At 48.7% G+C, this 27,352-nt stretch overlaps 1 protein-coding gene across 6 annotated transcripts; it reads left to right on the top strand.

Moving 5' to 3' along the window:
• Nucleotides 1-10: 10 nt before the first annotated feature.
• CCM2 (CCM2 scaffold protein) lies at nucleotides 11-26,579 on the top strand. Of its 6 annotated transcripts, none has more exons than XM_073677067.1 (11): nucleotides 11-174; nucleotides 5,070-5,333; nucleotides 18,246-18,425; nucleotides 18,556-18,639; nucleotides 19,123-19,306; nucleotides 19,413-19,549; nucleotides 22,229-22,364; nucleotides 22,790-22,847; nucleotides 23,138-23,252; nucleotides 23,878-24,016; nucleotides 24,540-26,579. In XM_073677067.1, the coding sequence occupies exons 2-11, from the start codon at nucleotides 5,304-5,306 to the stop codon at nucleotides 24,842-24,844; spliced, it is 1,368 nt and encodes a 455-aa protein (XP_073533168.1). In that variant the 5' UTR covers nucleotides 11-174; nucleotides 5,070-5,303; the 3' UTR covers nucleotides 24,845-26,579. The 6 variants fall into 6 exon arrangements, with proteins under 6 accessions (XP_073533168.1, XP_073533169.1, XP_073533173.1 ...); XM_073677068.1 differs by having other exon boundaries at nucleotides 12-174; nucleotides 18,249-18,425; XM_073677072.1 differs by lacking the exons at nucleotides 11-174; nucleotides 5,070-5,333 and adding an exon at nucleotides 16,439-16,533 and having other exon boundaries at nucleotides 18,249-18,425.
• The last annotated feature ends 773 nt before the right edge of the window (nucleotides 26,580-27,352 follow it).

Genomic DNA, 27,352 nt, shown 5'->3' with positions numbered 1-27,352 from the left:
CTGCGGCTGCTCGTATGACGTCACATCTCCTGCCACGCCCAGTCCCTCTTTCACACTTTTCGCACCGCGCTGCTTGCTGGGAAGTCTACACCCAACATGGCAGGAGACTTGAAAAGATTCTGGGGCGTCCGGCAACAAGCAGAGAGCGGAGAGGAGGAGGCCTGAGGCGGAGACGTGAGTGCTGCCCACTGCATTGTGTGCCTCACTATTATCTGTCCCCTCCTATCACCACTGTGTATCACTATTACCTGTCCCCTCCTCCTCTCACCACTGTGTATCACTATTACCTGTCCCCTCCTCCTCTCACCAGTGTATCACTATTATCTGTCCCCTCCTATCACCACTGTGTATCACTATTACCTGTCCCCTCCTCCTCTCACCAGTGTATCACTATTATCTGTCCCCTCCTATCACCATTGTGTATCACTATTACCTGTCCCCTCCTCCTCTCACCAGTGTGTATCACTATTATCTGTCCCCTCCTCCTGTCACCAGTGTGTATCACTATTAGCTGTCCCCTCCTCCCCCGATCACCAGTGTGTATCACTATTACCTGTCCCCTCCTATTACCAGTGTGTATCACTATTACCTGTCACCTCCTATTACCAGTGTGTATCACTATTATCTGTCCCCTCCTCTCACCAGTGTGTCACTATTACCTGTCCCCTCCTATCACCATTGTGTATCACTATTATCTGTCCCCTCCTCCTGTCGCCAGTGTGTATCACTATTCGCTGTCCCCTCCTCCTGTCACCAGTGTGTATCACTATTATCTGTCTTCTCCTCCTCTGATCACCAGTGTGTATCATTATTAGCAGTCCCCTCCTCTCACCAGTTTATCACTATTACCTGTCCCCTCCTATTACCAGTGTGTATCACTATTATCTGTCCCCTCCTCCTGTCACTAGTGTGTATCACTATTATCCGTCCCCTCCTCCTGTCACTAGTGTGTATCACTATTATCTGTCCCCTCCTCCTGTCACCAGTGTGTATCACTATTAGCTGTCCCCTCCTCCTCTGATCACCAGTGTGTATCACTATTACCTGTCCCCTCCTATTACCAGTGTATCACTATTATCTGTCTCCTCCTCTCACCAGTGTGTCACTATTACCTGTCCCCTCCTATTACCATTGTGTATCACTATTATCTGTCCCCTCCTATTACCAGTGTGTATCACTATTATCTGTCCCCTCCTATCACCATTGTGTATCACTATTATCTGTCCCCTCCTCCTGTCACCAGTGTGTATCACTATTAGCTGTCCCCTCCTCCTCTGATCACCAGTGTGAATCACTATTAGCTGTCCCCTCCTCCTCTGATCACCAGTGTGTATCACTATTAGCTGTCCCCTCCTCCTCTGATCACCAGTGTGTATCACTATTAGCTGTCCCCTCCTCCTCTGATCACCAGTGTGTATCACTATTAGCTGTCCCCTCCTCCTCTGATCACCAGTGTGTGTCACTATTAGCTGTCCCCTCCTCGTCTCACCAGTGTGTCACTGTTATCTGTCCCTTCCTCTCACCAGTGTGTATCACTATTATCTGTCCCCTCCTCCTCCGCTCACCAGTGTGTATCACTATTATCTGTCCCCTCCTCCTCCGCTCACCAGTGTGTATCACTATTATCTATCCCCTCCTCCCCCGATCACCAGTGTGTATCACTATTACCTGTCCCCTCCTCTCACCAGTGTGTCACTATTACCTGTCCCCTCCTATTACCAGTGTGTATCACTATTACCTGTCCCCTCCTATTACCAGTGTGTATCACTATTATCTGTCCCCTCCTCTCACCAGTGTGTCACTATTACCTGTCCCCTCCTATTACCAGTGTGTATCACTATTATCTGTCCCCTCCTCCTGTCGCCAGTGTGTATCACTATTCGCTGCCCCCTCCTCCTCTGATCACTAGTGTGTATCACTATTAGCTGTCCCCTCCTCCTCTGATCACTAGTGTGTATCACTATTATCTGTCCCCTCCTCCTCTCACCAGTGTGTATCACTATTATCTGTCCCCTCCTCCTGTCACCAGTGTGTATCACTATTAGCTGTCCCCTCCTCCCCCGATCACCAGTGTGTATCACTATTACCTGTCCCCTCCTCTCACCAGTGTGTCACTATTACCTGTCCCCTCCTATTACCAGTGTGTATCACTATTACCTGTCCCCTCCTATTACCAGTGTGTATCACTATTATCTGTCCCCTCCTCTCACCAGTGTGTCACTATTACCTGTCCCCTCCTATTACCAGTGTGTATCACTATTATCTGTCCCCTCCTCCTGTCGCCAGTGTGTATCACTATTCGCTGTCCCCTCCTCCTGTCGCCAGTGTGTATCACTATTCGCTGTCCCCTCCTCCTCTGATCACTAGTGTGTATCACTATTAGCTGTCCCCTCCTCCTCTGATCACTAGTGTGTATCACTATTATCTGTCCCCTCCTCCTCTCACCAGTGTGTATCACTATTATCTGTCCCCTCCTCCTGTCACCAGTGTGTATCACTATTAGCTGTCCCCTCCTCCCCCGATCACCAGTGTGTATCACTATTACCTGTCCCCTCCTCTCACCAGTGTGTCACTATTACCTGTCCCCTCCTATTACCAGTGTGTATCACTATTACCTGTCACCTCCTATTACCAGTGTGTATCACTATTATCTGTCCCCTCCTCTCACCAGTGTGTCACTATTACCTGTCCCCTCCTATCACCATTGTGTATCACTATTATCTGTCCCCTCCTCCTGTCGCCAGTGTGTATCACTATTCGCTGTCCCCTCCTCCTGTCACCAGTGTGTATCACTATTATCTGTCTTCTCCTCCTCTGATCACCAGTGTGTATCACTATTAGCAGTCCCCTCCTCTCACCAGTTTATCACTATTACCTGTCCCCTCCTATTACCAGTGTGTATCACTATTATCTGTCCCCTCCTCCTGTCACTAGTGTGTATCACTATTATCTGTCCCCTCCTCCTGTCACTAGTGTGTATCACTATTAGCTGTCCCCTCCTCCTGTCACCAGTGTGTATCACTATTAGCTGTCCCCTCCTCCTCTGATCACCAGTGTGTATCACTATTACCTGTCCCCTCCTATTACCAGTGTGTATCACTATTATCTGTCTCCTCCTCTCACCAGTGTGTCACTATTGCCTGTCCCCTCCTATTACCAGTGTGTATCACTATTATCTGTCCCCTCCTATTACCAGTGTGTATCACTATTATCTGTCCCCTCCTATCACCATTGTGTATCACTATTATCTGTCCCCTCCTCCTGTCACCAGTGTGTATCACTATTAGCTGTCCCCTCCTCCTCTGATCACCAGTGTGAATCACTATTAGCTGTCCCCTCCTCCTCTGATCACCAGTGTGTATCACTATTAGCTGTCCCCTCCTCCTCTGATCACCAGTGTGTATCACTATTAGCTGTCCCCTCCTCCTCTGATCACCAGTGTGTATCACTATTAGCTGTCCCCTCCTCCTCTGATCACCAGTGTGTGTCACTATTAGCTGTCCCCTCCTCGTCTCACCAGTGTGTCACTGTTATCTGTCCCTTCCTCTCACCAGTGTGTATCACTATTATCTGTCCCCTCCTCCTCCGCTCACCAGTGTGTATCACTATTATCTGTCCCCTCCTCCTCCGCTCACCAGTGTGTATCACTATTATCTATCCCCTCCTCCCCCGATCACCAGTGTGTATCACTATTACCTGTCCCCTCCTCTCACCAGTGTCACTATTACCTGTCCCCTCCTATTACCAGTGTGTATCACTATTACCTGTCCCCTCCTATTACCAGTGTGTATCACTATTATCTGTCCCCTCCTCTCACCAGTGTGTCACTATTACCTGTCCCCTCCTATTACCAGTGTGTATCACTATTATCTGTCCCCTCCTCCTCTGATCACCAGTGTGTATCACTATTATCTGTCCCCTCCTATCACCATTGTGTATCACTATTATCTGTCCCCTCCTCCTCTGATCACCAGTGTGTATCACAATTAGCTGTCCCCTCCTCCTCTGATCACCAGTGTGTATCACTATTAGCTGTCCCCTCCTCCTGTCACTAGTGTGTATCACTATTAGCTGTCCCCTCCTCCTCTGATCACTAGTGTGTATCACTATTAGCTGTCCCCTCCTCCTCTGATCACCAGTGTGTATCACTATTAGCAGTCCCCTCCTCTCACCAGTTTATCACTATTACCTGTCCCCTCCTATTACCAGTGTGTATCACTATTATCTGTCCCCTCCTCCTGTCACTAGTGTGTATCACTATTATCTGTCCCCTCCTCCTGTCACCAGGGTGTATCACTATTATCTGTCCCCTCCTCCTGTCACCAGTGTGTATCACTATTAGCTGTCCCCTCCTCCTCTGATCACCAGTGTGTATCACTATTACCTGTCCCCTCCTATTACCAGTGTGTATCACTATTATCTGTCCCCTACTCTCTCCAGTGTGTCACTATTACCTGTCCCCTCCTATTACCAGTGTGTATCACTATTATCTGTCCCCTCCTATTACCAGTGTGTATCACTATTATCTGTCCCCTCCTATCACCATTGTGTATCACTATTATCTGTCCCCTCCTCCTGTCACCAGTGTGTATCACTATTATCTGTCCCCTCCTCCTCTGATCACCAGTGTGTATCACTATTATCTGTCCCCTCCTATTACCAGTGTGTATCACTATTATCTGTCCCCTCCTATCACCATTGTGTATCACTATTATCTGTCCCCTCCTCCTGTCACCAGTGTGTATCACTATTATCTGTCCCCTCCTCCTCTGATCACCAGTATGTATCACTATTAGCTGTCCCCTCCCCCTGTCACCAGTGTGTATCACTATTATCTGTCCCCTCCTCCTCTGATCACCAGTGTGTATCACTATTAGCTGTCCCCTCCTCCTCTGATCACCAGTGTGTATCACTATTATCTGTCCCCTCCTATCACCATTGTGTATCACTATTATCTGTCCCCTCCTCCTCCGCTCACCAGTGTGTATCACTATTATCTGTCTCCTCCTCCTCCGCTCACCAGTGTGTATCACTATTATCTATCCCCTCTCATGTCTTTCCTCTCACAGATGCAGGGCTCACGTGGACACTGTCACCAGGTTTCAGCTTCACGTCTGCAGTAATACCGCCATATCCTGCTCCCACCAGAGGGCCCCGCATTCCCATAATCCCCCTGTGGCGTCTGGGCTGCAGGCATGTCATTGACCTCCCCATCACGGGCGACAGCGACACCACCCCCCACCTCTCCCCGCTCGTCATCTGCCGCCCAGGATCGCAGGAGGAGGAGACTCCGCAGCTGAGAGATGGAAGATGACGGCAAGAAGGGCAAAAAGGTGAAAGTGAGCGCAAGTATCGGCAAAGTCTGTGTCGAGGAAGAGTGTGAGCTCTTGGGTCCTTACCCGGCCGCCCCATGTAGCATGATAATCACCATCTTTATATCTCATTGGTGGTGATTACTGTCTATATAGCGGAGCGGTAATAGTGACTCAGCCTAAACTATGGTCCTGTGCAGAATTACAAGTACTTCAGAGCTGCAATCAAAGTTTTGATTCTTTCCTGTCACCTATCATGTGCATTTGTTAAGTTACCTGCTCTCACATGTACAGTGGTAGACGTCATAGGATCTCCGCTAAAGTCATAGAGTCGCATGGTGCAGAATTATGACTGCAGCTCTGGATGTGACCAGACATCATGTGAACATGACATTGAATCCGATAATCTGGGGGAAAATCTAATCTTTATACTTTCCTATGAGTCTTTATGTAGCTCTGGAGTATAATACAGGATAAGTAATGTATGTACACAGTGACTGCACCAGCTGAATAATGAGTGCAGCTCTGGAGTATAATACAGGATGTAACTCAGGATCAGTAATGTATGTACACAGTGACTGCACCAGCAGAATAGTGAGTGCAGCTCTGGAGTATAATACAGGATGTAACTCAGGATCAGTAATGTATGTACACAGTGACTGCACCAGCAGAATAGTGAGTGCAGCTCTGGGGTATAATACAGGATGTATCTCAGGATCAGTAATGTAATGTATGTACACAGTGACTGCACCAGCAGAATAGTGAGTGCAGCTCTGGAGTATAATACAGGATGTAACTCAGGATCAGTAATGTAATGTATATACACAGTGACTGCACCAGCAGAATAGTGAGTGCAGCTCTGGAGTATAATACAGGATGTAACTCAGGATCAGTAATGTAATGTATGTACACAGTGACTGCACCAGCAGAATAGTGAGTGCAGCTCTGGAGTATAATACAGGATGTAACTCAGGATCAGTAATGTAATGTATGTACACAGTGACTCCACCAGCAGAATAGTGAGTGCAGCTCTGGAGTATAATACAGGATGTAACTCAGGATCAGTAATGTAATGTATGTACACAGTGACTGCACCAGCAGAATAGTGAGTGCAGCTCTGGAGTATAATACAGGATGTAACTCAGGACCAGTAATGTAATGTATGTACACAGTGACTGCTCCAGCAGAATAGTGAGTGCAGCTCTGGAGTATAATACAGGATGTAACTCAGGATCAGTAATGTAATGTATGTACACAGTGACTGCTCCAGCAGAATAGTGAGTGCAGCTCTGGAGTATAATACAGGATGTAACTCAGGATCAGTAATGTAATGTATGTACACAGTGACTGCACCAGCAGAATAGTGAGTGCAGCTCTGGAGTATAATACAGGATGTAACTCAGGATCAGTGATGTAATGTATGTACACAGTGACTGCACCAGCAGAATAGTGAGTGCAGCTCTGGAGTATAATACAGGATATAACTCAGGATCAGTAATGTAATGTATGTACACAGTGACTGCAGCAGCAGAATAGTGAGTGCAGCTCTGGAGTATAATACAGGATGTAACTCAGGATCAGTAATGTATGTACACAGTGACTGCACCAGCGGAATAGTGAGTGCAGCTCTGGAGTATAATACAGGATGTAACTCAGGATCAGTAATGTAATGTATGTACACAGTGACTGCACCAGCAGAATAGTGAGTGCAGCTCTGGGGTATAATACAGGATGTAACTCCGGATCAGTAATGTAATGTATGTACACAGTGACTGCACCAGCAGAATAGTGAGTGCAGCTCTGGAGTATAATACAGGATGTAACTCAGGATCAGTAATGTAATGTATGTACACAGTGACTGCACCAGCAGAATAGTGAGTGCAGCTCTGGAGTATAATACAGGATGTAACTCTGGATCAGTGCAGAGTAAGTTATGTCTGTACGGAGCGTCCCAGCCTTTCCTATGTATCTTCGTGCTGTGTTAGTTCTGGTTACACGTGTAGATGCCCAGAAGTTGTCTTTTGTATGTTGTGACTCTTCCTCTCGTGCTGATGTGTATTTAGCGCTGATGCCCCTTGGCCTCGGGCTGAGTCCTTCCTCTCTTCAATGTGTTTCCAGTTGTTCCCCTCATTATATAACTTCCATTGCAGACTCATGAGATTTTTGTATCCCCAGGATCCCCTTTAGGTTTAGTGAGTTCAGGCGCCGGATACCTGATGGGGATCGTGATTACCAGGACCTTCCAGTTTTGGAAAACTCCTTTTTATCCAACTGCCGTTTTTGTTTGTTTAAACAAACAATCTGTGCTTTACTCCCCCTCCCCGGGTTCAGCGCTGAGTCTCAGCTGCTGCTCTCGTTGTCTGTTATTGTCTGCAGCGCTGCAGCCAGTCAGTCAGTTCAGCGACTCTGCCTGAGTTGATGGCACAATCGCTCAGAGCCGCTGATCTCACTGATTGGCTGCAGTGCTGTCAGTGTTGCATCAATTCTGCAGAAATGTGGAGACTCGGTGAGCGGGAGGAAAGAATAGTTTTATTGATTGTTATTTTTTGTCGTTAAACTTCATCCAGTGGACAGGGGTTTTCCAAACCTAGATAACCCGTTTAAGTGCAGCACCTGTGCGGGGGCGACGTGGAGGCCACAGAATGACAAAAACAGCACTAGGACTTTACTTTGTTTAGCCGACTTATTCCACACTATGCACTGTCTGCTGAGGCACAGGCCGCCCCCCACCCCCCCAACTCGTACTTTGCGCAGGTCGACCCCCTCTCTCCCCTTGTACCTGGCGCAGGCTGCCCCCCTCTACCCCCGCCTCGTACCTGGCACGGGCTGCCCCCCACTCCCCCCCCCTGCCTCGTACCTGGCGCGGGCTGCCCCCCTCTCCCCCCCCCCCCCTGCCTCGTACCTGGCGCGGGCTGCCCCCCTCTCCCCCCCCCCTGCCTCGTACCTGGCGCGGGCTGCCCCCCTCTCCCCCCCCCCCCCTGCCTCGTACCTGGCGCGGGCTGCCCCCCTCTCCCCCCCCTGCCTCGTACCTGGCGCGGGCTGCCCCCCTCTCCCCCCCCTGCCTCGTACCTGGCGCGGGCTCCCCCCCTCTCCCCCCCCTGCCTCGTACCTGGCGCGGGCTCCCCCCCTCTCCCCCCCTGCCTCGTACCTGGCACGGGCTGCCCCCCTCTCCCCCCCCCTGCCTCGTACCTGGCGCGGGCTGCCCCCCTCTCCCCCCCCTGCCTCGTACCTGGCGCGGGCTCCCCCCCTCTCCCCCCCCCTGCCTCGTACCTGGCGCGGGCTGCCCCCCTCTCCCCCCCCCTGCCTCGTACCTGGCGCGGGCTGCCCCCAGCCTCGTACCTGGCACAGTCCTCTCTGCAGAGCTAATGGCGGCCGGTGCAGCCCTATGTAGACGTAGCATATAAGGTTCTGCCTCTTCCCCGCGCCCTCTGTGCTGCTGCTCCTCCTTGTAGTCGGCTTGCTGTCAGTGAATAGAAATGATCCTTCATGTAGAGGCTGAAGACCTGTCCTGACTTCACACTTGTCACAGCGGGGGATTCGTTTCCAGCGCAGATAATCTTTTGTGAGCTAATCATGGCAACAGCAGAAAATCTTGCTCAGATTGTTCGTGACAATGTATCAGCGGAGGTAAAACGGATCGGTTTGTTTTCTCACAGCTGACTATCTAGCCAGAATGCAATTGTAACGAATCCACCGCTGTGAGCAGCATCTGCTGACACCGGGATCGTGCCTGACTTGCATTGTGCAGCATTTACCCCTGTCGTACGTCGCTCTGCATTATTGATGGCGCGGTGTCTGGTGCTCCCAGGTACACGGCTCCGCTTGTAGATCCCTTCAGATAGTAACGTGGCCGTGTGTAGCACCGTGATGGCGACTCCTCGCTGCAGATGTCGGGTTTGGATAACTTCATACAGCGCTCCCATCAGGTCACCCTCTGGTGCGGCACAACGTGGCGTCGCACTGCCGCAATAGTAATAAATGCGTCACCTATATGCACGGACGGCCGGATCCTGTAGTGGGAGAGGTGCCCGTTGCGGGGGTCCTCAGGACTAAGCAGTGGCCCCTCTGGTAGAGAGCACAGATTGGAGATTGTGTAAAGAGACCACTTTGTGTCTGTGGTTATTCTCTATTTTACCACTAGGCGGAGCTCATGTCCATACTCCTCTCCATGTATAGCTATGGGGATGGGATCGTAATGTCTGCCCTCCTCCGAATATCCTCGCTGCGGCAGCAAAGGACATGAAATGAGTGCAAGTGCCCGATATAAAGAGGAAATCGCCAGGAGCTAAAAAAATGTCGCTCCGACCTGATGACTTTCTGCCCTGTTACAGTCTATGGCAGATCTGTCTGACGATCCTTCATCACTTTTATATTCCAAGCTGCCTAAAAAAAAATTCAAGGGGTCGTACAAGAATGGAAAAATCTAGCTCTCCTATTGTAAAATCAGCGCCCCACCTGCTCTCTGGTTGTGTCTGGTATTACAGCTTAGCCATATTAAGAGGAATAAGTCTAAGCTGTAATTCCCACACAAGCCGTGGTCACATGCGGCTCTTCAGGAAGAAAGCAGCAATGGTTTTACTAACACGCCAGCATACCTTCCGCCTATTCACTGTTTTACCAGTTTTTCTGGTAGGTGGCGCTGTCTCTATGCATCTGAAATTGCATTGGAAAGCAAAGCTGCAGTATAAAGCATAAAGGAGAGACAAGTTAGCATACCCAGAGCAATATTTCTTGAACCTCTGGTATATAATGAATACACCTGCTCTGACCTGGTGTCATGTGCTTAAAATTTCTCCCTACCACCAAGATGAGAATAATTAAGATAAAGTGAAAAGATTTTGGGTCAGGAGTTATAGACGTGGCCTTCTCCTTTATAACACAAAAGTAGATGAATAAGAAGCCGGGGTCCCGTATCGCCCCAGCAGTATGATGAGTATTGGGAGCAGGTCTCCGTCCTGGAAACTTTCCACGGATCCCGGAGTTCTGCACGTTCTCAGGATGATCTGCTTTCCCAGCGCCGGCGCCAGAACATAGAAAACAGGAAAAAGGAGCATATTGGGTGTTGCCTACCTCAGCTCAGCTGTCTCACCTTGTGTGGCCCCAGCGGGTGTACGAGACCCGGCAACAAGCACGGGAATGCCAAGTCCCAGAATACAACTACCATAAGGCTGTGTGCCCACGAGGCGTTTTTTAAGCGTTTCCGCAGCGGCAATACATAAAAAACGCATGGTAGAAGGTCTGCCATGTTCCCCAATGATAATCCGCATGTGCCGTGCACAGGCTGCCGAAATTTCCGCTGCGGATTATCACTGCGGAAAAATACGCAGCGCTACCAATTATTTTGCGGAATCGCGGCGTTTTTCCTGATGGGGATCGTGATTACCAGGACCTTCTAGTTTTGGAAAACTCCTTTTTATCCAACTGCCGTTTTTGTTTGTTTTAAACAAGCAATCTGTGCTTTACTCCCCCTCCCCGGGTTCAGCGCTGAGTCTCAGCTGCTGCTCTCGTTGTCTGTTATTGTCTGCAACGCTGCAGTCAGTCAGTCAGTTCAGCGACTCTGCCTGAGTTGATGGCACAGTCGCTCAGAGCTGCTGAGCGAACTGATTGGCTGCAGTGCTGTCAGTGTTGCATCAATTCTGCAGAAATGTGGAAACTCCGTTTAAGTGCAGCACCTGTGCGGGGGCGACGTGGAGGCCACAGAATGACAAAAACACCACTAGGACTTTACTTTGTTTAGCCGACTTATTCCACACTATGCACTGTCTGCTGAGGCACAGGCTGCCCTCCCCCCCTCGCCTCGTACCTGGCTCGGGCTGCCCCCTCTACCCCTACCTCGTACCTGGCGCGGGCTGCCCCCTCTACCCCTACCTCATACCTGGCGCGGGCTGCCCCCTCTACCCCTACCTCATACCTGGCGCAGGCTGCCCCCCCCCCCTACCTCATACCTGGCGCAGGCTGCCCCCCCCCCCAGCCTCGTACCTGGCGCAGGCTGCCCCCCCCCAGCCTCGTACCTGGTGCGGGCTGCCCCCCCCCCCCCAGCCTCGTACCTGGCGCGGGCTGCCCCCCCCCCCCCAGCCTCGTACCTGGCGCGGGCTGCCCCCTCCCCCTCCCAGCCTCGTACCTAGCGCGGGCTGCCCCCTCCCCCTCCCAGCCTCGTACCTGGCGCGGGCTGCCCCCTCCCCCTCCCAGCCTCGTACCTGGCGCGGGCTGCCCCCTCTACCCCAGCCTCGTACCTGGCACGGGCTACTATACTACTGCTCCCTATATACAAGAATATAATTACTATAATACTGCTCCCTATATACAAGAATATAATTACTATAATACTGCTCCTATGTACAAGAATATAACTACTATAATACTGCTCCTATATACAAGAATATAACTACCATAATACTGCTCCCTATGTACAAGAATATAACTACTATAATACTGCCCCTATGTACAAGAATATAACTATTATAATACTGCTCCTATGTACAAGAATATAACTACTATAATACTGCTCCCTATGTACAAGAATATAACTACTATAATACTGCCCCTATGTACAAGAATATAACTACTATAATACTGCCCCCTATGTACAAGAATATAACTACTATAATACTGCCCCCTATGTACAAGAATATAACTACTATAATACAGCCCCCTATGTACAAGAATATAACTACTATAATACTGCTCCCTATGTACAAGAATATAACTACTATAGTACTGCCCCTATTTACAAGAATATAACTACTATAATACTGCCCCCTATGTACAAGAATATAACTACTATAATACTGCTCCTATATACAAGAATATGACTACCATAATACTGCCCCCTATGTACAAGAATATAACTACTATAATACAGCCCCCTATGTACAAGAATATAACTACTATAATACTGCTCCCTATGTACAAGAATATAACTACTATAATACTGCCCCTATGTACAAGAATATAACTACTATAATACTGCCCCCTATGTACAAGAATATAACTACTATAATACAGCCCCCTATGTACAAGAATATAACTACCATAATACTGCTCCCTATGTACAAGAATATAACTACTATAATACTGCCCCCTATGTACAAGAATATAACTACTATAATACTGCCCCCTATGTACAAGAATATAACTACTATAATACTGCCCCCTATGTACAAGAATATAACTACTATAATACTGCTCCTATATACAAGAATATAACTACTATAATACTGCCCCCTATGTACAAGAATATATCTACTATAATACTGCTCCTATGTACAAGAATATAACTACTATAATACTGTCCCCTATGTACAAGAATATAACTACTATAATACTGTTCCTATGTACAAGAATATAACTACTATAATACTGTTCCTATGTACAAGAATATAACTACTATAATACTGCTCCTATATACAAGAATATAACTACTATAATACTGCCCCTATGTACAAGAATATAACTACTATAATACTGCTCCCTATGTACAAGAATATAACTACTATAATACTGCTCCTATGTACAAGAATATAACTACTATAATACTGCCCCTATGTACAAGAATATAACTACTATAATACTGCTCCCTATGTACAAGAATATAACTACTATAATACTGCTCCCTATGTACAAGAATATAACTACTATAATACTGCTCCTATGTACAAGAATATAACTACTATAATACTGCACCCTATGTACAAGAATATAACTACTATAATACTGCTCCTATATACAAGAATATAACTACTATAATACTGCCCCCTATGTACAAGAATATAGCTACTATAATACTGCCCCCTATATACAAGAATATAACTACTATAATACTGCCCCTGTGTACAAGAATATAACTACTATAATACTGCACCCTATGTACAAGAATATAACTACTATAATACTGCCCCTGTGTACAAGAATATAACTACTATAATACTGCCCCTGTGTACAAGAATATAACTACTATAATACTGCCCCTGTGTACAAGAATATAACTACTATAATACTGCCCCTGTGTACAAGAATATAACTACTATAATACTGCACCCTATGTACAAGAATATAACTACTATAATACTGCACCCTATGTACAAGAATATAACTACTATAATACTGCCCCTGTGTACAAGAATATAACTACTATAATACTGCCCCTATGTACAAGAATATAACTACTATAATACTGCCCCCTATGTACAAGAATATAACTACTATAATACTGCCCCTTATATACAAGAATATAACTACTATAATACTGCCCCCTATGTACAAGAATATAACTACTATAATACTGCTCCTATGTACAAGAATATAACTACTATAATACTGCTCCCTATATACAAGAATATAACTACTATAATACTGCTCCCTATGTACAGGAATATAACTACTATAATACAGCCCCCTATGTACAAGAATATAACTACTATAATACTGCTCCCTATATACAAGAATATAACTACTATAATACTGCTCCCTATGTACAGGAATATAACTACTATAATACAGCTCCCTATGTACAGGAATATAACTACTATAATACAGCCCCCTATGTACAAGAATATAACTACTATAATACTGCTCCTATGTACAAGAATATAACTACTATAATACTGCCCCCTATGTACAAGAATATAACTACTATAATACTGCCCCCTATGTACAAGAATATAACTGCTGTAATACTGCCCCCATGTACAAGAATATAACTACTATAATACTGCCCCCTATGTACAAGAATATAACTACTATAATACTGCTCCTATGTACAAGAATATAACTACTATAATACTGCTCCTATGTACAAGAATATAACTACTATAATACTGCCCCCTATGTACAAGAATATAACTGCTGTAATACTGCCCCCTATGTACAAGAATATAACTACTATAATACTGCCCCCTATGTACAAGAATATAACTACTATAATACTGCTCCCTATATACAAGAATATAACTACTATAATACTGCCCCCTATGTACAAGAATATAACTACTATAATACTGCCCCCTATGTACAAGAATATAACTACTATAATACTGCCCCCTATGTACAAGAATATAACTACTATAATACTGCTCCCTATGTACAAGAATATAACTACTATAATACTGCCCCCTATGTACAAGAATATAACTACTATAATACTGCCCCCTATGTACAAGAATATAACTACTATAATACTGCCCCCTATGTACAAGAATATAACTACTATAATACTGCCCCCTATGTACAAGAATATAACTGCTGTAATACTGCCCCCTATGTACAAGAATATAACTACTATAATACTGCCCCCTATGTACAAGAATATAACTACTATAATACTGCTCCTATGTACAAGAATATAACTACTATAATACTGCCCCCTATGTACAAGAATATAACTACTATAATACTGCTCCTATGTACAAGAATATAACTACTATAATACTGCCCCCTATGTACAAGAATATAACTGCTGTAATACTGCCCCCTATGTACAAGAATATAACTGCTGTAATACTGCCCCCTATGTACAAGAATATAACTACTATAATACTGCTCCTATGTACAAGAATATAACTACTATAATACTGCCCCCTATGTACAGGAATATAACTACTATAATACTGCTCCCTATGTACAAGAATATAACTACTATAATACTGCTCCTATGTACAAGAATATAACTACTATAATACTGCCCCCTATGTACAAGAATATAACTACTATAATACTGCTCCCTATATACAAGAATATAACTACTATAATACTGCTCCCTATATACAAGAATATAACTACTATAATACTGCCCCCTATGTACAAGAATATAACTACTATAATACTGCCCCCTATGTACAAGAATATAACTACTATAATACTGCCCCCTATGTACAAGAATATAACTACTATAATACTGCTCCCTATGTACAAGAATATAACTACTATAATACTGCCCCCTATGTACAAGAATATAACTACTATAATACTGCCCCCTATGTACAAGAATATAACTACTATAATACTGCCCCCTATGTACAAGAATATAACTACTATAATACTGCTCCTATGTACAAGAATATAACTACTATAATACTGCCCCCTATGTACAAGAATATAACTGCTGTAATACTGCTCCTATGTACAAGAATATAACTACTATAATACTGCTCCCTATGTACAAGAATATAACTACTATAATACTGCTCCCTATGTACAAGAATATAACTACTATAATACTGCTCCTATGTACAAGAATATAACTACTATAATACTGCCCCCTATGTACAAGAATATAACTACTATAATACTGCCCCCTATGTACAAGAATATAACTACTATAATACTGCTCCTATGTACAAGAATATAACTACTATAATACTGCTCCTATGTACAAGAATATAACTACTATAATACTGCCCCCTATGTACAAGAATATAACTACTATAATACTGCTCCTATGTACAAGAATATAACTACTATAATACTGCCCCCTATGTACAAGAATATAACTGCTGTAATACTGCCCCCTATGTACAAGAATATAACTACTATAATACTGCCCCCTATGTACAAGAATATAACTACTATAATACTGCTCCTATGTACAAGAATATAACTACTATAATACTGCTCCTATGTACAAGAATATAACTACTATAATACTGCTCCTATGTACAAGAATATAACTACTATAATACCGCTCCTATGTACAAGAATATAACTACAATAATACTGCTCCTATGTACAAGAATATAACTACTATAATACTGCCCCTTATATACAAGAATATAACTACTATAATACTGCCCCCTATGTACAAGAATATAACTACTATAATACTGCTCCTATGTACAAGAATATAACTACTATAATACTGGCCCCTATGTACAAGAATATAACTACTATAATACTGCCTCCTGTCTGTTATCTGTCATTTGGTTGTGTTTTGCGGTGTCCCTATGTGGGGTTGGGGCCCGGTTTCCCTTCCTTGCTGTTTTCTCGGTTTGGGGTGGAGTTGTGATGTCCATTTGTTCTAGCTTCATTCTGTCACTTCCCTTGGAATAAACGTGTCACCCCTCAGTTCCTGGGAATTGTCTTTTCCTCCTGTCACAGAGGTGGGGTGCGGCGCCTCCTTTGTCTGGGAGGACTGTGTATAAAAGCGCAGGCTATATTTATCATGCACACAATGGACACCGCTAACCTCCACCTCTTCATGTGAGGGGTCTCCGCTCTTCATGTCATGGTACGTCTGCTCGGGCTGCAGTAGAGATGCTGCGGTTAGTTGCCCTGCAGCAGTCACTCGGGTCGCTCCTGTGTACCCTGGACTGTCACTGTCTGACAACTGCTGATTGCTGCTGCTTTACAACCCGCAGAGGTTGTCAGCGAACATTGATGGATTGTGCAGGGTAGAAGGTTAGTGTGTATATATATAATAATCTCTCTCTTCATCCAAGAGAGACATACACTGAAAAGCTCCCCCTAGTGGTGGCTGTATAAATCTGTATGTAGTGAGCTCTCCCTGGTGGTGGCTGTATAAATCTGTATGTAGTGAGCTCCCCCTGGTGGTGGCTGTTTAAATCTGTATGTAGTGAGCTCCCTCTAGTGGTGGCTGTATAAATCTGTATGTAGTGAGCTCCCTCTAGTGGTGGCTGTATAAATCTGTATGTAGTGAGCTCCCCCTAGTGGTGGCTGTATAAATCTGTATATAGTGAGCTCCCTCTAGTGGTGGCTGTACAAATCTGTATGTAGTGAGCTCCCCCTAGTGGTGGCTGTATAAATCTGTATGTAGTGAGCTTCCCCTAGTGGTGGCTGTATAAATCTGTATGTAGTGAGCTCCCCCTAGTGGTGACTGTATAAAGCTGTATGTAGTGAGCTCCCTCTAGTGGTGGCTGTATAAATCTGTATGTAGAGAGCTCCCTCTAGTGGTGGCTGTATAAATCTGTATGTAGTGAGCTCCCCCTGGTGGTGACTGTATAAATCTGTATGTAGTGAGCTCCCCCTGGTGGTGTCAGACAGCTAGAATGATGTCATTTATCAGGTTGGACAAACCAGATATATGATAATGGTTTATTTTGTACTGGTCTTGCACAGGATGATGGGTAGTGGGGCCCCTGCAGAATGTAGGGCCCTGTGATGGAGGTTTTTTTCTGTGCATGCCTCATGTCCCTTTGTGACTTGACCTGCTCTGACGGCGGCTGCCCCGGTCCCGGCCGTCTGTGTTATTTCGCCAGATGCAGCATTGTGCTGTGTGGCAGGAAGTTGTGGTCCCGGCTACTTCCTGTTTAGTGAGTGGTGTGTAAGTGTCGGGGCCGGCGTGAGATTTCATGCAGACGCGTGTTCACACCCGCTCTGAAGGCCAGGCCTTGTGTACAGATGGATGGAGAGGTAGGCAGAAGGGGACACGGGAACGGCGCCCCCACAGGTCGCAGCTGCAAACGTAGTATCATCACTGATCAGCGGATGCTTCCTCACTATGTATAGCTGCTGTTTTAAAGCCATACTTTGTTCATCCTGAGCTCCCTGGTTCATAAAGAAAAGTGCAGTAAAGACCTGCACAAAAATTTTGAGCAAGGGTCAAAGTAAATGTACCTATCTATGTCTGACAACCCTTGCACACTGTAATGGAGGCCGTTACTGGTTGTCACATCTAATGGGGTATTGCACCAGAGCAGAAAGTGAGCGGAGGTGCTTGGCGCTAATTCTGGGGAATGGTGTGCTGTCGGCTGAGTGCTGCCCCCTACTCCGTGTAGACGCCCGCTTCCCGTTCCATCGGCCGGTGGGCGACACGGGCAGACATTGTGCAGAGGTCTCGTCTGCAGATACAACACACAAGTAAAGGGATCGTCTCCATTTCCCAAAATTCAGGTTTATTCTTCCCCAGGACTTGTCTCCCCGTAGTCATCTGATTATCCTGTCCTGGTGAATGATCCCCCCACGTCTCGCCTTCTTTCCCAGCAGCCTGGAATTGTGTCTCCATTTAAACGGGTGTTCCTGAAGGGCGAGAAGGGGCGAGACAAGAAGGCTCAGGAGAAGGTGACGGAGCGGAGGCCTCTGCACACCGCGTCAGTGTCGCCGGCGGAGCACCGCGTGGAGCCGGACGTGCTGCTCAATGACTACATAGAGAAAGAAGTCAAGGTGAGAGGAGTGTGTGACGGCTCCGTGGACTCCTGCCGAGTCGTGTAAACGAGATAATGGTGACCTGGCGAGTGCCGCCATATTGGCGCGCTTGTATCATGCACGAGGTTTACAGCTGACGTGTCTCCAGTATCTAGGGCAGCTGACCTCCATCCCCGGATACCTCAATCCTTCCAGCCGGACAGAAATTTTGCAGCTTCTTGACAATGCGAAGGTGAGTGGTGAGCCGCGGCGTTTCTGTAAAGTTCCTTATTCCTCCGTATAGATGACATCTTCAGTACCGGTCAGGTCACTGTTTATTAGGGCACGGCTGGGATCAGTGACTGCAGCTTAGAGGGGCCGTCACACCCTCTGTCGAGGCAGGAGGCTAATTTCTAAGTACTGCCCTGTATCTAATCCATGCTTTACACTGCAGCTCTGCTTCTCAGCTGCTGTGTATGAGCACATTTTCAGCACAACGTCAGTAAGAGATGATTGCTTACAGTAATGGCAGATTATAAACCGCAGGAATGTGTGATACTGGGCACAGTTCTGCTCTTCTGCCAGCAGAGGGCGCAGCATGGTTTAGCCTCAGCCCCATCATATAAAGTCTGCAGCACAGGAGTGCATTGTGGGAGTTGTAGTCCGCCAGTCTCTAGAGCATCATTTCCTCCTAGTAGCCATGTTCTCTTGTTTTCCGGATGTCTTTGGGATGCAGCGACTGCACCAGCTCCCCGCACAGCTCACCCAGGAGCACGATGCCGTCATTAGCTTATCTGCCTATAACGTCAAGGTGGTCTGGAGAGACGGAGAGGACATCATCCTGCGAGTGCCCATCCATGACATCGCCGCCGTCTCCTACATCCGAGACGACTGCCTGCACCTTGTGCTTCTCAAGACAGGTACGCGGCAAGATGGCTCTATCTATGCCCGAGAGATCCCTGTACTCCGTCATCTGATTATCCATAATGTCTGATTGTAAAAGGGTCTTCTCTTTGTGATCTGTAGCACAGGACCCCGGGATTTCTCCCAGCCAGAGCCTGTCCGCGGAGAGCGGGAAAGTGTTAACATCGGGGTCTCTGTCGGAGTGCGGGACGGGTCCCGTGGAGTCATGTTGCCTGGTCATCCTGGCTACGGAGAATAAGGTGAGGTTCACCTCCGCCGCCGTGTCCTCCTCCGCCATGTCGTCGTCGTTCTCCTCCTCCGCCGTCGTTGTCCTCCTCTGCCGCCATGTCGTTGTCCTCCTCTGCCGCCATGTCGTTGTCCTCCTCTGCCGCCATATCGTTGTCCTCCTCTGCCGCCATGCCGTTGTCCTCCTCTGCCGCCATGCCGTTGTCCTCCTCTGCCGCCATGCCGTTGTCCTCCTCTGCCGCCATGCCGTTGTCCTCCTCTGCCGCCATGCCGTTGTCCTCCTCTGCCGCCATGCCGTTGTCCTCCTCTGCCGCCATGCCGTTGTCCTCCTCTGCCGCCATGCCGTTGTCCTCCTCTGCCGCCATGCCGTTGTCCTCCTCTGCCGCCATGCCGTTGTCCTCCTCTGCCGCCATGCCGTTGTCCTCCTCTGCCGCCATGCCGTTGTCCTCCTCTGCCGCCATGCCGTTGTCCTCCTCTGCCGCCATGCCGTTGTCCTCCTCTGCCGCCATGCCGTTGTCCTCCTCTGCCGCCATGCCGTTGTCCTCCTCTGCCGCCATGCCGTTGTCCTCCTCTGCCGCCATGCCGTTGTCCTCCTCTGCCGCCATGCCGTTGTCCTCCTCTGCCGCCATGCCGTTGTCCTCCTCTGCCGCCATGCCGTTGTCCTCCTCTGCCGCCATGCCGTTGTCCTCCTCTGCCGCCATGCCGTTGTCCTCCTCTGCCGCCATGCCGTTGTCCTCCTCTGCCGCCATGCCGTTGTCCTCCTCTGCCGCCATGCCGTTGTCCTCCTCTGCCGCCATGCCGTTGTCCTCCTCTGCCGCCATGCCGTTGTCCTCCTCTGCCGCCATGCCGTTGTCCTCCTCTGCCGCCATGCCGTTGTCCTCCTCTGCCGCCATGCCGTTGTCCTCCTCTGCCGCCATGCCGTTGTCCTCCTCTGCCGCCATGCCGTTGTCCTCCTCTGCCGCCATGCCGTTGTCCTCCTCTGCCGCCATGCCGTTGTCCTCCTCTGCCGCCATGCCGTTGTCCTCCTCTGCCGCCATGCCGTTGTCCTCCTCTGCCGCCATGCCGTTGTCCTCCTCTGCCGCCATGCCGTTGTCCTCCTCTGCCGCCATGCCGTTGTCCTCCTCTGCCGCCATGCCGTTGTCCTCCTCTGCCGCCATGCCGTTGTCCTCCTCTGCCGCCATGCCGTTGTCCTCCTCTGCCGCCATGCCGTTGTCCTCCTCTGCCGCCATGCCGTTGTCCTCCTCTGCCGCCATGCCGTTGTCCTCCTCTGCCGCCATGCCGTTGTCCTCCTCTGCCGCCATGCCGTTGTCCTCCTCTGCCGCCATGCCGTTGTCCTCCTCTGCCGCCATGCCGTTGTCCTCCTCTGCCGCCATGCCGTTGTCCTCCTCTGCCGCCATGCCGTTGTCCTCCTCTGCCGCCATGCCGTTGTCCTCCTCTGCCGCCATGCCGTTGTCCTCCTCTGCCGCCATGCCGTTGTCCTCCTCTGCCGCCATGCCGTTGTCCTCCTCTGCCGCCATGCCGTTGTCCTCCTCTGCCGCCATGCCGTTGTCCTCCTCTGCCGCCATGCCGTTGTCCTCCTCTGCCGCCATGCCGTTGTCCTCCTCTGCCGCCATGCCGTTGTCCTCCTCTGCCGCCATGCCGTTGTCCTCCTCTGCCGCCATGCCGTTGTCCTCCTCTGCCGCCATGCCGTTGTCCTCCTCTGCCGCCATGCCGTTGTCCTCCTCTGCCGCCATGCCGTTGTCCTCCTCTGCCGCCATGCCGTTGTCCTCCTCTGCCGCCATGCCGTTGTCCTCCTCTGCCGCCATGCCGTTGTCCTCCTCTGCCGCCATGCCGTTGTCCTCCTCTGCCGCCATGCCGTTGTCCTCCTCTGCCGCCATGCCGTTGTCCTCCTCTGCCGCCATGCCGTTGTCCTCCTCTGCCGCCATGCCGTTGTCCTCCTCTGCCGCCATGCCGTTGTCCTCCTCTGCCGCCATGCCGTTGTCCTCCTCTGCCGCCATGCCGTTGTCCTCCTCTGCCGCCATGCCGTTGTCCTCCTCTGCCGCCATGCCGTTGTCCTCCTCTGCCGCCATGCCGTTGTCCTCCTCTGCCGCCATGCCGTTGTCCTCCTCTGCCGCCATGCCGTTGTCCTCCTCTGCCGCCATGCCGTTGTCCTCCTCTGCCGCCATGCCGTTGTCCTCCTCTGCCGCCATGCCGTTGTCCTCCTCTGCCGCCATGCCGTTGTCCTCCTCTGCCGCCATGCCGTTGTCCTCCTCTGCCGCCATGCCGTTGTCCTCCTCTGCCGCCATGCCGTTGTCCTCCTCTGCCGCCATGCCGTTGTCCTCCTCTGCCGCCATGCCGTTGTCCTCCTCTGCCGCCATGCCGTTGTCCTCCTCTGCCGCCATGCCGTTGTCCTCCTCTGCCGCCATGCCGTTGTCCTCCTCTGCCGCCATGCCGTTGTCCTCCTCTGCCGCCATGCCGTTGTCCTCCTCTGCCGCCATGCCGTTGTCCTCCTCTGCCGCCATGCCGTTGTCTTTGTCCTCATCCGCCGCCATGTCGTCGTCGTTCGCCACCGCCATGTCGTTGTCTTTGTCCTCATCCGCCGCCATGTCGTCGTCGTTCGCCACCGCCATGTCGTTGTCCTCCTCCGCCGCCATGTCCTACTCCGCTGCCATCCCACCTAGAGAAGTGTCCTTTACATTCCTTCCTTCCACCAGGCGGCTGCCGAGGAGCTGTGCTCCCTGCTCGGCCAAGTCTTCCAGATCGTATACACCGAATCCACCATTGACTTCCTGGATAGGGCCATATTCGATGGAGCGTCTACCCCGACCCGCCATCTGTCCCTACACAGTGGTAAGTAAAAACACCAACAAAACCCAGCCGCAGCTATCCCTGCTTGCGGTCATTGAATGAAAACATTCTTGAGTATATTTAGACATTGCAAAAGGTGCACCGCCCCCTCCGCAGGTTATCAGGGGCTGTGCGGGCATCCTGGGAGCTGTAGTGTCGCAGCTGATATCTGCAATACATTGTCAGCTGTCACACGCATTAGGTATGCTTCTCTTCACAAGAATGTCTCTATTCATTGACAGCAAGCGGAGCCCTTCTATGTAAGAAGGAATTGACCAAGTATAATAGAAAGTTGTGGTATACTGTGAGTAAAGCTCCTGGTCAGTGTCACAGCGTGTGGAGAAGTTGTCATGTCTGCTCCTCACTCCGGGGTGGGCACATGGTGCTATTTGGGGGGCTATAACTCAATGCCAGTGTGTTTCTTTCAGACGATTCTTCGAATAAGGTGGAGGTGAAGGAAGCGTACGAGCTGGAGGCCGGAGCCTTGTAAGTTTCTACAGCCGGGTAAGAGGGCGGCAGTGAAGGGCGTCCTGCATCCAGAACTGCAGTGCATGGGGCTCACAGGAGGGAGGATGCCAAGATTGGGCAATTCCACCATTAATAAGCCATAATGAAGCTTATTGTATATCCGTATTACTAGTGGTGGGCTCCAGCTGCTGCAAAACTACAACTTCCAGGCTGTCAGGGCATGCTGGGAGATGTAGTGTTGCAGCAGCTGGAGACTCTGGCAGCTCGTCCATTAACCTGGTCTGAATGGTCCTTGTGTTTCCTGACAGCTCCTTAGAGGATTCACCTGATACTGAGGGAAACTCTCCACCTCACAACAAGACGGCCAGCGAGAGTGAGCTGAGCGCCACGGCGGCGGAGTTACTGCACGACTACATGATGACGGTAAAGACGTCATGGCGTGACCAGTAGGGCGATTTACAGAATATGTGGTCTCTGATTCGTGGTATAAACTCTATTCAGCTCTTATCTGAGAAAGCTGGGTGGCTGCCAATATGGCCGTCTTTACACCTTGCACGCCGGTCGTCACCCAGCTCTCTAAGGCTTCTGAATTGAATATTTGCTCAGACAAGTGTTGGACCCGTCCCCTGCTCACTTCCCATCGCGTGGCCAGGCTGACCTGGGTGATAACCAGTATGGTCGCCGTAAGAGGTGGCACAGCGGTGGTTCCAGGTTATTAAGCAGCAATGAACACACAAATGCCACCCTGCAACCCAGGAAAGCTGGGTATGGCCATAGGTTGGCACTCAGCTTTCCCAGTTTATGCCTATACAAAGGAGATTTTCGCCGTCTCCTGTGGAGGTTGTCGCTAAGCGTCTGACAACCCCTGTGGGAGCTGTAATGAGGATTTTATCATTTCCAGGCTCCGTAGTGTTAGCAGTGGGAACAAAAATGGTGGCCTGATCGCCAACAGCTTTTCCAGGAGCAGATGGGTTCGGTGACTCGGTGTTTTATTTGGGCGGCTGCTTTTTGGTTTTTCGCTGATTTTCCTGCCTGATTTCTGTTTTAGCTGAGAACGAAGCTTTCCTCTCAGGAGATCCAGCAGTTTGCGATGCTTCTCCACGAGTACCGGAACGGCGCCTCCATCCACGAGTTCTGCATCAACCTGCGGCAGCTTTACGGGGACAGCCGGAAGTTCCTGCTGCTCGGTAAGGAGAGCGGCGTCACCTGTCACCTGCGCGGGGCTCATTCTGTCATACCTGAAAATGACGAGGAAACCAAACTCTTATCAGTAAACGGAAGAACCCCATTTACATAAAGTTTGGAAACCTTTTAAAAGTTAGTCTAAAAGTAATGTTAACCCTTCGATTGTTAGCTGCACTATTGGGGGTAGATCCTTTTCACTGATGATTCTTTAACAGACTTTCATAGTAGTCTGAAAGGCGGGTTATAATGAATGAGGCACTTGCTATTATTTAACCCCTCGGCGACAGCAGATGTTAGCAATAGATGTCCAGGCTCCGTGAGCCGATGTGTTATATAAAACTACAACTCATTCTGCAAAAGAGACACCGGCAGGATCTGATGGAGAAATGTAAAAAAAAAAAAAAAAAGTTTTGGAAGTTGACGAGAAACGAGCACAATGTCTGTGTCCCGCAGGGGTTACACTGTTCTTATGCGCCGCTGTTTTTTGTAGTGTTACTCGGTGATTTCTTCTTGTCTTCCGCTCAGGACTTCGGCCTTTCATTCCTGAGAAGGACAGTCAACATTTTGAAAATTTCCTGGAAACCATCGGTGTGAAAGACGGCCGCGGCATAATCACGGATAGCTTCGGCAGGTACAGGCGGACTATGAGCACCGCCTCAAACTCCACCACAAACGGCAACGGCACGGCGGAGGGTTCGGACGATCAGTCTGTGCCGTCAGAAGGAGACGAGTGGGACCGGATGATCTCAGACATTAGCAACGATATTGAGGCCCTTGGGTGCAGCATGGACCAGGATCCCCCAACTCCAGGACCACCTAACTATTCCTGATAATCCCCCCCCCCCCAACCACCCTTGGCCGAGAATGTGCCTAATCTCACCAGTCCAATGCCACTGGTGGGTATTGACTCGTTTTCCCACCGCCATGCGAACGCCGACCCCACTAGTTGTTGAACCTCTCGGGGTGTTCCCTTATGGCAGAACGTTAATAGAGAGAAGTTTTAGTGCCCAAATTTTGTTGGGCCTTAGGACTGCAGAAGTATGACCCTGATGTTGGGCGACTTTTATAGCCGGAGCCTATTTGTTACACCCGGCCGCCTACCGATGTACATTTCTGGACTAAGTTTCTACAATGAAGTTTTTTTTTTTTTTTTTTAGTTTGCACAAGAACTTTTTACATTGTTTCACCCACAATTCATGATTATATAATATATGTTCATAGGTAAAAAAGAAGAAAAAAAAAACAAAACAAAGTTTACCGCAATGTGAATCCTAAAATGCGCGGGTCGGCAGCGCTGACCTGATGGGTGTACGCTTGTGTTGCCTCCTGTATACTAGTGTGTATTGTGTTCTCCAGTGTTTGCCGGGGCGTCCGGGCCTGCAGTTACATTGATGGGGCTGAGCGGATGCGGCCCATGACGGCGCCCTGCGGTCACACGAGCTGGATCTCATCCTGTATTTATAGTTTTCGTTACAGATGCGCTGTTTACAAGAACCTGACCATCTCGCTCCTCGGACCCGCCATGTCTGTACTGTCTCCGTGCCAAAGCCGGTCTCCTCCTAATATTGACGCGCCGCTCACACTTACAGCTTCAATCTGCATTTCAACATTTTTCAGAAATGGATGTCTTTTGGTGATGATTTATCCTATGGACCATTTATGTGAATATTTTTAGGTAATTTTAGAAGTTCTTAATCCTCCAATATTAATTGTGTGAAAAAGTAAGTACCCCCTTACATTAGGTCACCGTTAGTAGCAATAATTGCAAACTCTTCCTCCTCCTACTTGCTCTGCTTCCTCTTCTTGAGGGGCATGGGGGGCATTTACTTTTTTATTTTCTTACACGGTTAATATTGGTTTCTGTACCTTTCACATATATTTAGTTTGATGCCCATTGTTTTTCCAGAGCTCTCTTTGGTCCTGTTCACAAGAATGGTCAGCCGGAAGTGTGTACTGCTGTGTTTAGCTCCTGCACTGATACTTTGTAGCAATCCCTCAGCTGTGTAAACAGGACAAGGTCATGATGGGCATCTCTGCCTCTCAAAGGAAACAAACAGTGACATTGAACTTGGCAAGAAACTATTAACAAATTACTCAGAATTCCCTGCAACCTAGGTAGATAAGACTGCTGTGAAAGTCAAGATAGGCAGGTGTGCATTAATAGACCGCTGCAGAAGCCAAGATAGGCAAGTCAATAACTTGTGTTGGTTTGCGGGATCTACAGGGGCTACAGGTCATATCCCAAGGTCCTCTATTAACCTCTGCGCCCAACAACGCTCTTCCAATCACTCCTGGTGGATAAGTGTATTGCAAGTTAATCGATTCGCCATTCACTTGGCCCAGATGGAGTTACCCTTTAATACTCCATTGAGGAAGGCTTACACCTATCCCAGTCTACCTAAGTCGATGGTCCAGGTATCAGTCTTTATGCCTCTGTGTTTTATGTGTCGGGTGGAGACTGAAGTTTTGTTTTAGTGCTTTTTGTATCCTTCGTTTACTCGGTTGTGTGTACACCTCATTTTGTATGTATTTTTATCTGTAAATATACGCGTGCATCCATCCTGATTTCTGACTTGTGATGTTGACTTTCCGGCTCCTGTACAGCAGATCCGGCTGTGATCGTTGGCTGTAGATCATGCGATTACATGGCAGCGCCTGATACACTGGTCGTACAAAAGTAATAATTGGGGGCCAGTCTCCATGATAGATCAATTAAAAAAAATAAATAATAATAGTATGCGTGTTATTCCAACTTTGTTATCGAAGTTAATAAATGAAGCAGCTTTAAAAAAAATTACCTTCATTAAAAATATTCACTTTTGTGTATACAGCTCCAGAGCAGAACTAATTCTGTGTTTTAAGCCTGATCCTGCTGGCATCATGACTCCACCACTTCTAACTCACTGCCTCCTGAGCATTGTAGCATCCTCCCATTGTTGAAGCAGATTTGTGCTACAGGAGCTGTGCAGATTTTCTGTGCTGTGTTTTCTGCTAGAAATTGCAGCTTAAACAACTGTGTCAGTGTGAGGGAGGGAGAGCAGCTGTACAAGAAACTACCCACGGGGCTCTGAACCTGCAGCGGCCCAAGCGGGGAGCGCCCACGGGGCTCTGAACCTGCAGCGGCCCGAGCGGGGAGCACCCACGGGGCTCTGACCCTGCAGCGGCCTAAGCGGGGAGCGCCCACGGGGCTCTGACCCTGCAGCGGCCCAAGCGGGGAGCGCCCACGGGGCTCTGACCCTGCAGCGGCCCAAGCGGGGAGCACCCACGGGGCTCTGACCCTGCAGCGGCCCAAGCGGGGAGCACCCACGGGGCTCTGACCCTGCAGCATCCCAAGCGGG

This window comes from Phyllobates terribilis, unplaced genomic scaffold (assembly GCF_046119375.1).
Source record: "Phyllobates terribilis strain yellow unplaced genomic scaffold, ASM4611937v1 Scaffold_4__5_contigs__length_816908805, whole genome shotgun sequence".
Classification (NCBI taxonomy): Eukaryota; Metazoa; Chordata; class Amphibia; order Anura; family Dendrobatidae; genus Phyllobates; species Phyllobates terribilis.
Note: the sequence above shows the minus strand (reverse complement) of the source record. Positions and strands in the feature narration are given on the sequence as shown.